Here is a 17,078-nt window from a genome sequence, read left to right as displayed (position 1 = left end):
TTTAATCACTGTATGATATGCACATGTAAAATACTCTGTTTTTCACTGTGGAGTTCTAAATTATTTTTCTTTTTTGATGCTCTGTGAAACTTTGGTCGATTATAATGCATTTAATAGTTTGTGCACATATTTCCTCTCTGTAATGCAGTGTGTTAAAGATGGGACTCTTAAATCATGTGAGGTTTTCAGTCTATTGATGGAAAGCATTTACCCATGTGTGGTCTAACACAAGTCATGACGCCACAGATCATTTCCGTGATTTGATGTCTTGAACTAAAATGAATTGTAGCTGCTTTATGTCTTAAAAACCACATTAAATATAATTCAATTTAATCTGGCTGCAGATTGCAAGCCTGCACACAATGTTTGATTGTCTGATATCAAACTGTAGCACTGACACTGGAATGAGGGCACTTTGATAATGGATTTATAAAAAAAAAAATGTTTTACTTTGCTCCATTTTCAGTCTAGAAACTGTTTCCGCCATACAATAGTATGATGACTTGTTTCCCTACTGCAGCAATTAGAACCATTAAAACTAAGACAGTGTGTCAGCCAGAAAACAATTAAAGGGAAATGAGTACACTGTTCTCCTATTATTATTATTTTTTGTGAGATAGATTTCAAACCAAGTACAAGCTTGCGTTGTTTCAATTTTGTCTATGCAAAGATGTGACAGTTCATGATGCTAAATGTAGCACATGATGACATACTTGGTATTGCATGCTAAAATTATGCTAGCATCGGACAGGAAATTCACCTTAAATCATACACAACAGAGCACTGGACTGGGGCAGTAATCAACCGAATCAATAAAGTTGTCTTTATTTTTTTGTCATTGATTTTGTTGAGTCTTTTTGATATAAGACATGCAAGTGGATTTTTTTAATATTAATAGCATTGTTTTAATGCCGTGTAAAGATACAACACAGCCTTTTCATGCACTGAGAGGTTTCCAGAAATTAAGAGTCCCTCAAATTTGAGATGCTTCCCTGAAAGCAGAGAAATCTACTCTGGAATTCCAACCGCTCCCTAACATTTAAGGCCCAAAGGAAGGTGGCGTTGGAACTTGGCTTTCGACTTGTTATAAGACAATATCATACCCTTGCTATCAGAGAGCAAGGCAGATCAGACTGCAGTCGTAACCCACTGGCCCTCACATCACAGCTGTGCGTTCTCCGACAGACGTAACAACCGTGGGCCCAGAAGATCACAACTGATGGCTGTGTTCCCAGAACCTGCAACACAACTTCCAAAAATATCGGCTGACACACTTGGCGCTCGTCATCATTGAGACACTTCACACTAACTTCTCTCTCTCTGATTCGTGGTGCATTCGAATCTACGCCTCATACAAGTACTCTTACGGAGCAATTATTTTTCCAAGTGATAAATGCTGCATTAACATTCTGCTTGTTATCCTTTGCTAGCGACTTGTCTTTGAGAATGCAGTGCAATCACCCATTTTCAGACAATGCATCCTCGTGACTTTGTTGAGCCCTCGACTTCACATGAAGCTCCATCCTGACCCTGACAAATGTGGGTTTGAGTGAAGCTATTGGATGGATTGTCATAAGATTTTTTGTGCAGACATTCTTGAATAAATCTCACAAACTTAAGTCATCTTCTGACTCCATATCGAGCCCCATCAAAACATTGAATTAAAAACATTCAGCCGTACTTTGTATTGAATGCTGAGTAGTAAATGTTTTATGCTGACGTGTTATCTAATTAAACAATAGACCTAATATTAAATTTTGCATAGTCACAGAGAGCATGTTAGAAGCTGCTAGAATGACTTTCAACTCTTAGCTCTGTTGAGTTTTGCATGGATGGTGTTTTTTTTTTTTTTGTCCTCTCATTTCCAGGAAATAGCAGAACATAAATCATTTTCAGGATGTGAAGGATTTTGCACGACTTTATCGAGGCAAGCTGAGGAACCAAAAGACAAGTATGGGCTGAGTTCTTTTGGCAGATTGAAATCACATATTTCTCAAGAGTAAAATTAAATGGATCCAAGGAAAACCGAAGCCGAACTGTGCCTTATCCTGCGCTGCTCTGGCATTATGGAATAATATGTCGCTCCCACATCTGAGAAAATGAATGAGCTGAAGTCAACGAGCCGAGTCTGGGAGACAGACGTGGGATGCCAGACAGCTGTATTTCATTATACATCCGCTGGCGGTGCATATTAATTAAACCAGAATAAAAAAAAGGGCTCACTGAACTAAAAAAATACCACTTAAAAAATATTTGGTTTGCATTTCAAGATGGCAGCTGCACACAATGAGCAAACTATATGTGTCAGCCATGTGTTGTCTCAAGTAAACACCAGTTTGATATAATTACCACCTCACACATGCAGGAAGAGGATTATTACCTATGTGGTTAGTCCTATTATTGATTTGTGTCGCTGGAGAGAATGATATTTAGTTCTCAGACATAAATAGAAACCGTCCTCAGGGACAGAATTGGACCTCTACAGAGCTCGGTGTTAATCTGTATCTCAGACAGTACATAGTCATGGCCAGATTTCTTTTTGAAGATGCCAGGAGCTCTAAATTAGTCTGAAATTGAATGGAAAATGTATTGTATTCTCTATTTTGAAATCACTGCACATCACTATGTAATGTGCGCTGGGTTTCTAAATGACTTGCAACGCCCCCTGTATCTGATAGTCAAAGCCGACCCTTCTCACAACAAAGATTAGCAGCTTTTGTCCGTTAAAGTTAGACCTTTTGTTGCAGCACCATTACTCAAAGATGACGACATACGCTGTTCCTCTCGTCTCTCCTTTGTCCCAGGCTGGGCTTTGCAAATGTTGCACTTCTGGTGTGGACATTAGTTCGCCGACAGGAAGGGCTTTTAGGCTGTCACCTCTGCCAATTCTGGCTCTGTCAGATGGTAGGATTTAGCTAAACACCCATTCAGCAAATTATGTGAATGTCAGGCCTGCATACAGAGGTGAGGGCAAAGATTCAAAAACAGAAATCTTTACTGTTTCATCATAGCGTAAGAATTAATAGAATATTACTGCCTTGTAAATGTAAATGTTTTTGGAGTAACTCTATTCAAATTTTTATCAAATTACATATTATACCACAGAGATTGCTTATCCGGATACCCAGCCAAATTTACTCTAACTGTCCCAAGATTGTCTGTGAGTAAACCGTCAAAGTAATCTTCCACTTCCACCAATAACACACGAGGATCCACAGTTTATATCATAGACGCTTGTCCAGAATATGTTACATGAGCTCTCTGTGTGGTCTAAAAAATAAGATTTGGGGAGAAAGAAGGAAACAAGCAAGCATTATTCCAATAAATCTGCTCATTGTAGTTTGAGTAATTAATTATTTGGTCAAATGGTAAAACATTTCCATCACAGTGACCTTGATAACATATTAAAATGTCTTTTTTTTGTCCTGTTCACACACAAAAAACAGAATGATTTCTGTCCAAAATCATTGTTTCTCCACATTTGGAACCAAATAAAAGGGATGGATCCCGTTTGTTCTTTTTTCTTTGATTAAAAATGACCTTGATCATTCATCATGTCACATATTTGTGGCTAATTGGTTTTCTTTAATTGACTAATGATCAATAACATGTCGTTTGAGTTCTGGTGTGACGCCTTTGCGGTGTCCCTCTCTGAAGTGTTCCAGGTGTTTTGTTGGCCGGCTCGTCAGTCCTGATCCAGTTCAGCCCTGATTCTCTGCTCCAGGTTTTTGCACCAGCCTTTTCTTTTTTTTTCTTTTTTTTAAAAACCACCTCTACTTTGGAGCAGTGAAAAACACACCAGCAGCGCAAGTCAGCAGATGACCCGGCGCATCAGCCAGGAGCCGCACAGTCCTCTCTAACAAATGAAAGGATGGGGGGCATCAGGAGCGGCTGAACTCAGACAGGCTGGACCAGGGGGCGAGAAGGGAGACGCGCTTTCTGCTCACTCTTGGGTCACTTTTGTTGGATTTATTCCCCGGTCCACAGCAACATGCCCTTTGCCAAACGACTCGTGGAGCCTCGTTTGATGTGCAGGTATCAAATCCCAAACGAGGAGGGTCTGCATTACGAGGATCTGGTCTCCATCAGTAATGTGGCTCTGTCGCGGACCTTGCGCCAGCTGTCGGACCTGGCCAGACACGCCTGCTCCGTCTTCCAGGAGTTGGAACACGACCTGACATCCACCAGCCAGCGGGTCAAGGGGCTGCAGAGTAAGATCACCCTACTTCAGCTGACCTGCTCCGGGCTGGACCCCAAACAGGAGGCAGTGCGTGAGTAACGTTAACGCAGTTATTACGCATTATTACAAAACCACCTGAAAGTGCTTTAAAGTGCGGTAAAGTCATTGGTGAGTGTCCACAGCGCACACGGTGAGTTTATCGAGACGATTTCACTTTTACGCACAACTTTTACGCACAACTTTTTTTCTCCGTTGTATCCGTAGACGCGAGCTGTTAATTCATCATCCTGTCGCGAACTCCCCGAGCAGCAGAGGAGCGTATTATGACAGCCTGGAGTTGAGCCCGGCAGCCACTCGGCTATTACAGCAGTAGACTCTGAGTAATCGGCTCCTCCAGCATGCCGGTCACCGTTTCAAGGCTTTTATGACAGCGAAATTACAGCTAACTTTGTTTATGACGCACATCGCGTTTCTCCCTCCAATTTCATTTATGAAAACAGCCTATTCCTAAGTGAAACACTGATCATGTCTTCTGCCAGGTGCAGCTGTCTCTCTGTCTTCTACCTTGCTTTATCCAAGTTAAACGTGATGCTCTGATGTCGGGTTGCCTCCAGCCCCCCCCCCAGGATTTTGCCAGCATTTTATAGATCTTGGTTGAGGATAATTTTGCTGAATAGTTTTCCTCGCCTGTTCATTTTTGGGGTAAACGCAGACACAGTGAGCTGCAGTACGGATGTGCATGCTGGTCGTATCCTGCTGCTTGAGCCTTATCTGAAGAGGCTCCATCGCTTCATATCTGCAAGTGTGCTCCTCTCTGAGCAAGGCTCTAACACTCTACAACCCAGGACCGATATGTTGGGGTGATATCTAATCCCTTTGGTCCACATGTGGCTGCACGGGAGGTCTTGCATGCAAGGCTGGCAGATAAACCCCTTTTATCCTGGAAAGGTCTAATTAGTCTTAATTGTGCTTTTCATATTAATAGATTCAGGGGCAGCTTTAAACAACAAAACCCTCCCTCATCTGAATGACAATTAGTGTAAATGACCCAGGTCGATGTATTGTAGGCTCAGAAGGTGGGGATGGGCTTCTGAAGAACACAGCTGCAGGTGTGTTGGATCTTATAGGAGATGATTTGGATCCACTGGGGAGGTGCTGCCGCTGTAAGCCTTAGTGTTGGAAGAGCTGGAGCGAGTAACAATTCTGTATAATAGTTTTCTGTTCACGATTTATATTATATATCAACAAAACCAGCTTCGGAGACATCCATTTGTCGAACAGTGACACTTCTCCGGTCCAGAATTGATTACAATGGGTTTCTATACTATAGTCTCCGGCTAAATAAGACTAAAGAAACAAACAGCAAACAAATGTGTCTCTGGAAATGAAAACTTTGAAGCTCACTATGTTTGGTAATCCCTCTAAATCCATTCCAAAAAAGCTCTTCTTGCACTTCCCCGGCCTGTTATCCGCACCCCCACACATACTTCAACACGTATTTACACACCCATGAGTCTGGCATGTATCCCTCAGCCCTGTTTGGACAGCTCTCTTGTGACACCCCGTCACTGTCTGTGTTTGACTACCATGGGACTTCCTCAGCTCGACCGGGCCCTATAGTGCAGTCCAACATTAGAGCACTCCGCTGGGTTTTAAGTTACACTGGCTCACGTTGGAGGGGGGAGCTGTAATAGTTGTGGCGGCGAGTGGCTCTCTGACTTTTCAGATCCGAGAGCACATGGCTGGCAGGACAACACATTCCTCATACAGACTGAACCAGTCTTACAATGCCAGATAGGGAAAAGGACAAATCTACCGTGTTAGCTCATTATTGTTACAAAACAAGGATTTCATTAAACCCATCTTGCTTCAGTATTAGCCTCAGTGTTGCAGGCCGTGTGTTCCAAGTATGTAGTTGAAAGTGATGAAACATGTTTTCAGTTATAATATCATAATTACATACCTTATGCACAATTGTGTTTCAGTAATGAATTGATTACAATGCTTGAATTTGATTTGAAGTTGCTGAGCTTTTATTTGTTGAAAGGTGGTGAATTTTGTATTTATTTTTCCACAATATTGATTATCTGCATGGAGGCAAGACCATGTTGAAAATGTAGAAACTGTTACCTACAAATCAAATTCAAGTGATGCAGAGACATGTAACATAAATGTTATATATATGTTGATAATAATGCTCATTAAAAAATTATATCCGAGCACTAAGTAAAAGTGTTTGCAAATGACATCACATAAAACAACCACCAGGATCATATCTTATCTTTGGATAACACTCTGTTTTTATATTGCCGCTATCAAAAATAAGGTTGGTCAATTGTACAGAACTCACAATTCCTTCATGCGTTAGGAGATTTTGTTCTGAGAGCACACACTATTTAACCAGCTGACTAATAAAGTTTGCTGTCAAACTGTAGTTGTAGCTGAAATGTTTGAGCTCAAAGAACTTAAATTATGTAATACCTTGCTTGATGCTTATCACTTCTGACGTGACATTCGAGAATAGCTTGCAATAATTACAGTTTCTCACTTGCTGAAATGTGCTTTATGCATTCCACTGTGCATTTCTGCTTGCTTGAATAATATTTGACTAAAACTGCGCATATAGATGAGATCATATTTACTGAGGTCCATGTTATTCAGTAGTTACTATCCTTTCTGTCTCTTGCTGTTACTGTAAACCAGAGCCAGTCCTCCATGTCTGCAGTGTGACATTTGTGCAGCTCTGTGATCCTCGTGGCCTGATCTAACATGTCGTGTATGCTCCTATAAACTCCACTAGAGCAAGTTAAACCAGGATAACATATTAGCCTGCTGACAGTCCAACTACTCTGCATTCCATTGACCCACCGCCCATTACTGCGACTTTGATTTATTAAGTGAGGCTGCAACAAAGAGTCAATGCGCACTCCATCTGAGGTCCATGTTAGGATACACAGCAGAGTTTCATCAGTTGCCGGTAGTGTTCAGTGATTCCTTTTTATTCTGAAATAGTTGAGTTAAAAATAAACGAATGCCGCCAGTATTACGTTTTTCTCCGTAAATTAAACCAAACTTTATATCGTTCACTCTAAAGAAAGGAATGTGCCAATGGATATTAGATCTTGGTTGGAGACCACCAACTTATCTTTTCTCTTTCATTTTCAGAAACCCAAGCATATTTCTGCAGGTCTGGACAACCTGCAGTTTATATTGTACTCCTGCTAATTATAGAGCACATTTCAAAGACTTGCTCATTTATTCCGGCACCTCCCCCCCACCTCCCAGTCAGACCCTGAAAAGGGCTAAACCGTGATGCAGCCCTTTAAAATCTGGTACATCTTGTGGCTAAATTCAGTTCTCTAACTTTTACATTTTTCATGCCACAGTATAAATAAAGTGTCTCTCTATGAACAATCTAATAGCGTTGTTGATTATTGGGTATTGTAACTTGATGTGCTTGTATAAATATTTTACTTTAAGCAAGTTATTTTATGCCAGTGATTTGACTTTGAAATGGGAAGTGTTGCGTTTCTGTCGAGTTGAACTCAAGGTTTCGCTGGAGTCTGTTTACTTTGTGTGTGTCTCACCTCAGCCCGTGGTGAATTACTCTGCCTCTGATAGGAACGGTTCCTTCTGATCCATTCTGTCAAGTCAAGCATTCCAAAAAAAAAAAAAAAAAACAGAGACCAGGAAACCACAGTTCTTGCCTGCTCTTCTGTGACTTTCCAACCCACACGTGCTTCCTAAATTGGTCTGGATAGCTGGTGTTACGCGAGGTGGAGAGGGGAACTGGAGCCTATGTTTGTTTATGAAAGGAGACATTTTGTTAAAATTAAGGTGAAGGGTTTTCATTGCTTTGCATGAGAGAAATGTGTGAGTGATTACACTTTACATTCCTGTGGTGGGACCCTCCATGGGAGCAAGTGCTTCAGCTGGTGGGTGTCTATGCACTCATTTAAAATCCCTCTGATGATGTTCTGTCTATTTTCAGTATCATAGGTGTTGAGGTTGTTTGTCTTGCACTGGAATGTACACACAAAAGATTCCTGTTTTTGTAACGCTGGGTTCCTCCAGAGGGGGTAAAGCTCGACTTCGTTGTTGGTGGCGCTGGATTATTTCTTCTTGACACCGTGATAAGCTATCTCCCTGCCCTGAGGCGAGTGCCTGCCTCTCATACACACACTGATACTTACTGAATGACATTCCTACGCATTTGTCTCTCTTTATTCACTCCTGAGTGAGGGACTGAGGGCTTAGGAACACAATTCAAGTATGTCTTGAAGAGGAGGTGTGGGGTAAAGTCATCATGGATCCACTCCCCTGAACTCGAACGCCTGCTGACCTCCAACCCCCCCCCCCCCTCCCTTCTAACACACCCTTTTATAACACAAGAGAGCAAACACTGACACACCCCCCCATCTTGCTTATCACCCAACCTCTGAAGACTTGACTAGCCAATTAGAGTGGCTTTAATGTTTGACATGATACAGAATAGCAACAGGTCAGTGGACCAGGAAAAAGCCCCTCGAAGGCCAGGCATGATTAAACTGTCAAAGTCAACTCAGTTAGCTAAACAAAGTCCTCCAATCCAGGTTGTCAGTCAACAGCTGCATGACAGCGTCTGCATGTTTTCTGTTTCAGAAGAGGTCTCCGTCTTAAATCTTATCTCTAAATGCTGAACACTTGAACTATAGGCAAACAATTTCATGTTGTGGTGCTGGTTGTATTTTGACCTATCATGACCTGCGGTATCTGTAAATGGTTGCTGCTTCACAACTTTACCAAAAACAAATAATTACAAAACCTTCTCGTAATGTTTAGGAATAAAGATCGGTCTGAGCTCATCTGTTCTTGCTTTAAAGTTTAAAGCATCTGCTCAGCCGTCTGTCTGAACCCACACAGAGCTATTATTCTTAATGCCAGAGCAAAATATTTTTGCCAAATCTAAAAAATAAATACACATGAAACTTCAAAGTAAGCTAACTTTTCTGTAGCATGAAATGTATGCCCCCTGCGCCACATTCTTCTCCGTGGAAACCTTTAGTTTAGAACTATTGACAGCTCAGAGGGCTAAGCTGTTTTCAGCTGGTTTTTGTCTCACGGCCACTTGCCAGAAGCATTTCAGGCCACCTGCATGGGTTTTCTCACTCAGTCGATACGATCTCCCACCTTCCTCATCCCTCCTCATCACAAAGAGAGACTTAAATATTACGCAATGGAAACCTTAAGACTCATCTCAGGATCTTTTCAAGAAGAGGAGATTAAAAAAATCTTGTACAAGTATTTTCTCCACATAAGAAACTGCCTCACGATGTTGTAGGAGAAATAAATAAGTAAAATGAGAAATAAAAGACCTGCGACACAAAGAATGAATTACTACTATATATAAAAAACCTTATGAGGTAAGTCCACTTCTTGTTGTGTGTAGGAAGTTAGATATTGTTGTCAAATGTTTAAGTAATATCAATATTCAAATTGAAATTCTTATCTAAATGATAAACGTTATTCTCTTTTATCATTTAGACAAACTCAAGGTGTAAATTGCTGTGTGGTGGGAAAATGTGAGCGAAGACGACTGTTTGAACAGGAAGGAAATGAATTTGTCGTCTTTTTCATGCAGGTGTTTAGACTGGGATTTGACTGGAATGTGAACTGCTCTCACCTCTCCTCATGTGCATGAGCCAGACGATAAGCTGGGTTGAGTCTTCCTAGATCAAAGAGAGTCTTCATCAATCATCCTACATTCACACAAGTGATGAAAAAAAAGCACCTGTAGATTGGATTGAGTTCGGTTCAGACCTGTTGGATTTCTTTTCACGTAAAAAATCCTGCCATTAGGTTTTCATTTGTAATCATTTCATTCAAGATAGAAGATGATCTACAATAGTTTTGAGTTGTAATGACATCTTCTTCGGTAGCGCTAAAGGACAATATTAAACTGGGAAGCAGCTAGCCAGACTCTAGTCTACGGAATTCAGACTCTAGTCTAATTCCCTGCATCCAGCCAAAAGTTTATCTGGCATGGAACTGCCCATAAATCCACAACTTGTCATCTTTACAGTTCAGTATTTGTATGACCCAAGTACACACAACATCCCATGCTGATAGGTGAATGATTTAAAAGGTTTTTCAGAGACAGGAAAGCTGTTTTCCCATCATTCCTCATCATATTTACAGACGTGAGTTTGATGTTTATATTCCTAACTTGATTGACACTCAGTAAGAACAATGAACTCCATCTCAACCGCCTCAGAGAGAAGACACCATCTCCAATGGTACGTTTTGTGTTGGTGGCATACAGCTCTCCTCACACTATTGCCATTAGGGACCAGAACGTCCCTTCATGGACTTATCTGTTCCATCCTGTAAGCACTCACTCATCTTGCTTTTAGTGATTGCAAGGCCATATGTAGCAGATGAGAGGAGTGTCTGTGAATGAGCATCACTGATCTGAGTGCAGACGTTAACCTTCCCTCAAAGAATGTTTCATTTTCTAACTTCGATCTCACATAATAAAGCAATCATCTCTTTGCAGGTCAGGAAATTTTACTCAGTTCACTCTTTCATATTTTTCCCAGTGAAGATTTCATTCAGTGATTTTTGTTCCAGATGTGCATAATTTTAATGCTCCAGATGGTAGTAATTGTGGCACTGAGAATGACCTGAGGCCCTCACACAAGCTTTCCTGGACAGGAAAGCCTCTCCTTCAGCAGGCTCATTGTGCTTTGGAGCACACGTAAGTTCACCCTCACTGGCTTTTGTTCCTCCCTCCTTTATATCCTCCTCCGGGACATTTTAATGCCATCCAGTTATCGTTTATCCTAGCCAGTAATTTCTGTGCATGCTCCCCCAGGCATTTTTTTTATACACTTCTCCTCCTCTGACAAGCATCTCTGAAATTCTGGGACTCTTTCTCAAAGTCATCCCTCTTTTACCAGTTTGCAATTTTGATGTTCAGCCAGACCACTCCCAACAGCCCCTCTGAGCAGAGACCATCCTGCTCTGGCAGCAAAAAGTGCTTTGTAATACAAATAGAGAACCTGCTCTTCATTATATTCTGGTATTTAGTTGGCAGTCGTCTGATTTCAACATTTACTTGCCACCAGTCAACCTAGAATTCATTGGTGCTACTCTTGATATTTTTACATAGGATAATATTTGATTTGCTTTCTTACTGCTAATATATAATTGACTGCACAGGGAGTTCTAGGAAAGTACAGTTTTTCATTTAGGGTTTTCAGTTTTCTTTGGACTTGCTGAACTTAGGTCAAATCAATAATTTCATTTCTAAGTAAATTCCTTTACTTTTTATTGTGACTGTTCCACTGCACACAGCTCATTCTGCAATTAGATATTTGCTTATGAGAAAACAGGAAATTCTAGCTTGCCATCCAACTTGTTATCAAGAAATAGATTCACACCCAGAAGGCCGCTCTGGTTACCGATCTAAAGGGTGTACCCTCAGCGCTCAATGAGGAGTTGTGACTTGAAGGGAACTTCCACTGACATCTGAGTACTGAAAACATGTACTGCATGTTGTGTTGTTGCCTTTCTATAATGAAGGTGAATCAATGCTTAAATCCTCAGACTCCAACTCTTGTGATTCAAACACGCCATGGCATTATGTCTCCAAAACATTCTGGAGTAGTAGTAGTCTTACTATGAAACAATTGTGTAATTATACCACAACGAACCACACCCATGTTTACTGTACACTTTACATGCCCAGAAATACACGTCAAGTCATGTGCATGAATGTGTATTACTGATAAAGAGTGTTTTCATATTCCTATAACGTGAACTTGTGAGAAAATAAAAATAAAGTAATATCTGGGACAAATCCAGTTTTACATTTTCCATAATAGCTGCTGTTGGACATCTCTGATGGTTTGCCCAGTCCTTTCTTGGCAGCCTTTTGCATCAGGCATCAAGCCAATGTGCTGTTGGACTTTATGCTTCATTTTCAAGTATACAATTTTGAATAAATCAAATGAGCATTTTCCTTGGGTTTCCACTCTTGCCAAATGAGCAGCAGTCATATGTAGAATGATATTGTCATGTTTCTTTTTATGTTGCTTCCTTTGTATTCTCTGGAGGACACACATTCGTAATAAAGGGATATAGAGGGACACTTTAGAGTGGAGCAGAAACGTAGGATTTCCTGCAAACCTTCTGAGCTTTCTTGTTGTTTTTGTTAGTCTTGATTGCTGTGGGCGGCAGTTTAAATCGTGAATCTAAACACAGCTGAAATGACAAAAGTGAGACCATTAAAGGCATTTATCGATGATACAAAGCACAGCGTTCTTTTTTGTTTCCCCGTGTGTAATGTTGAGACATTCACTTTCGTGTTCTAGTTTGACTATATTTTGGTATTTATTTGCCTTAATCTGTTTTAGTAACTAAACTTGGGCTTTGACTTTTACTGTCCGACCCTGGAGAATTAGTTTTTAGAAATAGCTCATCATGATGAGGCATTTATGGGAAACGCAAGGACTGCTGGTCGATTGCGTCACTGAACTGATGGGGGGAAAGTTCCTGAAGGTGTTGCTGTGTTGTTACCAGCTGATTAGTCCCATCTATTTGCTGTCAGCCGTGGTATCTTCAGGAAAAAGAAAGCTCAGAAAAACTATAACCACACATCAGCGTGTGTAGGGCTTCTCAATGTGTGTGTAATGTTCACATTTGCTTTCCAACCCTCTTATATCTCTGAACAATTGCATACAGTGTGAGGCTTGCGTTTAACAAGACCAATTTTATACGCCTCTTAATAAAAATAATGAGTGCCTACCAACTAAAAGCGCTGCTGAGGTTTGACTAAAGACCTAAAGACGGGGTGATTGGAGTGAGTCAGTAAAAAATTAAGCATGGTTTCTTTGGATGCTGCTGGCTTCGTATTTGTTTCTTCACAGAGTTTGATTACATCATCAAATGGCCAATTAGTCCTTAATCACGATGTGTATCAATGTGTTTTCGGGAAACTACAACTGCTGCATGATATTTTCTCTCAGTCTGGACTTCATACACATCAAACTGACGAAGGAACTAGGTGACAATGTAGACGACTCTTACATCGGCTCAGCCTCAGCGACAGGGTTATTATCCTTGATTGCACCACAAGAGTTTAGAATGATAGACACAGCATGTTGATCCTCCACTCGTGAGGCCAGAGCTCGCCATAACAGCAGCTTGTGGTAGGTAGTCTGTGCTCAGCAGTTAAAAGCAGACAGGAACATGGAAGGCTTTGTTTGTCAGCTATTGCTGTTATGATAAAGCAGTGTTCATCATCTTCACACCAACGGAAGAGCTTTCTGCACATCCTTATTTTCCTTTTTTTCTGTTTTTAAGTTGATAAATGAAAAATAAAAGAGTAATTTCTCTCATGAATGTGTTCCGCATCTAATTTAGTCTCATTTGGCTGACAAGCAATATTGCCAACAGTGTGGGGTAAACAACTAAACTCGGGCTGTCAATGTTAACCTCAAACATTGCTTGACAACCGGTCGTTGGCCTCGTGTGTCAGAACTTCAGGGAGGTAGACTGTTGATGCTATTCGTTACCCTGATTTGTGGATTAATTTTTTCACTTTTATGAAAATTAGAATTGGCATATTATCATCTGCATTTGCGAAGCTTGTCCTGCTACTTGCCTTTCCCATTGCGTCTTCATTCCAGGCCTTTATGAGACTCGAAAACTCAAGTTGAATGATACGTCCAAGCATGAACCGCTCCCCAGAATCTCCACCAGCCTGTAAATAATTGCAAAGTGTATTCAGACTAAGATCCAGACATAAAAGTGCTGGTGCAAATGAATTGGAAAGCAGGGCTTGAGCGGCTGCCATGCTGAAGCAGACTGGCGTCGGGATGAAGGCCTACTTTGCAGATCTTTTGTGCTGGTGAGCTGCATGCCAGCTGGCGGGCTGCTGGGAAGTTTTGTTGGAGTCATTACCTCTACATTGAAGGACACAAAGCGAGGCCGCACTCACACATCAGAGCTCATGGTCCCCCCCCCCCCCCCCCCCCAGCCTCCAATTTCACCTCAACATGAGTTCAAGGTCACAGCTCCCATGCTGGGTATGCCGCCCAGTAGTTTCATCACACTAGGGCCAATCAGCAACAAAGATCTTCACCACGGCACCTGTTTGAATGAGGCTGTCAGTTTTAAGTCTCTCCATTAACTGCATGTCTAGACAGTTACCTTGGTTGCACTGTGTCTAAAGAAAGAAATGTAGTGGTGGGTCGTGATTTGTCCACTCATAAACTAAATGCCACCAGAAAACCCACATTTATTACCCACATATTGTGTATTCATCATAAAGGTGTAGTTATTTTTGTTTTCTCCAGTAAATGATCGTTCCTGGTGCTTTGGCCTGACTGGATCCTGAGGTGGGAGAGTTGTACTTGTTTTGTTTGCTTTAATAGCAGTGCCGTGTATAAAGGTGGATGAAACATGACTTCAGTTTTACAGATGAGAATAACACGTGATCAAAAGCATATGCAGGTTGAAATCAGAGGGCTTTGATGGAGGTGTAGATACGGTGTGGAAAAATAGCTGCCCTGTTATTCCGGACATTAAAAAATAATAAACTGCATACCAGTCTGTGGCTTGTGGTGAGTTATCAAAAGCAGGAGTTTTCTTCACTCTCACTCTGTGTGTGTGTTTTCTTTTTTTCATCCCGTATCAGGTTAACCCTCTATCTAAATGTGTGAACATGGGAGACAGTGTCGGGACCATCTGTGACTCTGCAGATGGCCATGCTTGTTAAAGTGGGCCATGATAGGACCCTGTCTACCAGGACGGGACAATGGAGATTACAAGTGTCTGATCTCTTGGTTTAAACACGATCTGAGCAAGGCGCGACACGTTGAGGTGAACGCTGGACTCATCTGTGCATTGCACCACTGTTTTTTTTTTTAATGATGTGTTAGTTTTATACAGAATGATTTCCCAACATTCACTTGACTAGTTCTTTTTCTCCACTGCTTTTTTTTTTATGACCTCTGCTGTGAAATCTGATATGTTTGGAATGATCCAAGTCAAAGGTATCCAAGAGTGATTTACCCCTAAGGTTAAACCCCCCCCTCATGCGTAAATCACCTTTTAATTTATGACTTCATGTTAGGGAGTGAAACTGTCTCCGACTAGAATAGTACTCTGTTGAGCTCATAACCTCCACCCAGACTGAACAGCCCTAGACACGACTCACCCATGCCCCATCTTTTCACCAAGTTTAACAGAATCTCTCCAAGAGTTGATCCTGACAAATAATCCGACAAACAACAAATAGTAATTTTTGCCTCCTTGGCAGAGGCAAAAATGTATCATAGGTGACATTTAAATTTAAACAACATGTTGCATGGACCTAAATCACAGACTCATTCACTCCTGATCTATGTCCACAAAATAGGATATTCAAAATAATGTAAAATTTAAATATAAGCTGTGGTTGGAGAAAAAGGTCTACAAGCTGTCGCCATTTGACTGAAGCTTTCAGTTCCTTTTAATCATATCGCATAACACGACCAAGTCCAATCACATTTCACACTGAATAGTTGTGACAATGATGGATCACATAAATCATTACGATTTCAGCCTTAGTTTATGGATTAGTCCATCAGCGACCCCTCCATCCCTAGTCACCTCTCTGAGCGCTTCTACGATGTTGTAGAATTGAGTCATCAGATTCCTCTCAACAGACAACAATACAGTTCTGATAGCAATACACAAGGATGCATGCCTCTCTGGTGATGTCATGCGCAGTCAGTCATGCTTTAAGTAAGAACTATGCCGAGCTTCTTCCTTGAAGGGCACAGGGCAGCTGCTTCCATGTTCTCCATCTGTGAAACGTATATGTGCGACATGGGCCTTTGTTTCTCACTGGTGGATGGCACTGACCCAGGGTCAGGGGTTTGAGTCCCACTGTGGCTACCCATTGTGAAAATACACACACTCATTGCATTTTAATGACCTTAATTTGGACCAGGTGCCATCCCCGTGGCTTTTATGAAATGAAATGCAAGTACAATGAAATTATGAGCGGCATGAATTAAAAAGTCTGTCTATTCTGGATGTAGTCAGTCAGGAGCTTTGGGCATGCAAACTGTGTTTTCATATTGCCTCTCATTCTCCTTCACAAGAGTACCCTGGTTATTTTTACCCATTTTGCAACTAAGATTTTTCAGTAATTAGGAGATTAATCACAGCCTCTCAGTGGCCGGGACAATCTGTGAAGCCGATTATGGTTACTTGCTCAGTAGAAAAAATATTTTTCTGCTACAGAAACTCGATGTCTGAACAAACCGCAGCCAGGGTAAAAGCATGAAAAGAGTTTAAACAGCATTAGTAATGGCTGAAAATGTAAAACAATGGCATTTTGGGGATGACTAATTCATGAAGTTAATGTTATTAACATTGTCCCTGTATTGAAACACATTTGCTTGCAGGCAGTGACAGCGTGGATTGTTGCTGACTAGTTTTGTGATGGTGTGTGGCCTACGTTGACATGGGAGGATGTCTGTGGGAGGGCGGTGATCACTGACACAAAGAATGCTTTCAGCAGACCGTCAGAGGAGACTTTTATGATAAGATGTCAAAAAGGAGGTCAGGGCCGGCGCACAGGAATTTCACATATAACAGGAACATGTGAGGATGGTCAAATATCCACTGTTTGAAGCCTTATTTAAATCCTGACTGTTATTGGTATGGTGACAGAGCAACAAACGTGTCACTGCAATGATTTTGCATTTTCATTTCATCCCCTGGATTATGATGTTTTATTTAATCTCTCTTTGATGACGCTGTGGGATTTGTCTGCATAAGTAGCTTCAGGCCTGTTTGTTCCTGTCAGATTTTTTTTAGATTTCTTCTTTTTTTGTTGTTGTTGTTGTTGTTGCTCAAAAGG

General features: G+C 41.2%; 1 protein-coding gene across 1 annotated transcript in view; it reads left to right on the top strand.

The window, feature by feature from the left end:
- Positions 1-3,991: 3,991 nt before the first annotated feature.
- nhsa (Nance-Horan syndrome a (congenital cataracts and dental anomalies)) overlaps positions 3,992-17,078 on the top strand; it is a 43,892-nt gene continuing 30,805 nt past the window's right edge. The window contains exon 1 of the mRNA XM_068743363.1: positions 3,992-4,271. Coding sequence (XP_068599464.1) covers positions 3,992-4,271 — 280 coding nt within the window. The remainder of the gene's footprint in view (positions 4,272-17,078) is intronic.

The sequence above is a fragment of the Brachionichthys hirsutus genome, chromosome 9 (genome assembly GCF_040956055.1).
Source record: "Brachionichthys hirsutus isolate HB-005 chromosome 9, CSIRO-AGI_Bhir_v1, whole genome shotgun sequence".
NCBI lineage: Eukaryota > Metazoa > Chordata > Actinopteri > Lophiiformes > Brachionichthyidae > Brachionichthys > Brachionichthys hirsutus.
The sequence above is the reverse complement of the archived record's forward strand: the minus strand, read 5'-3'. Positions and strand labels throughout refer to the sequence as shown.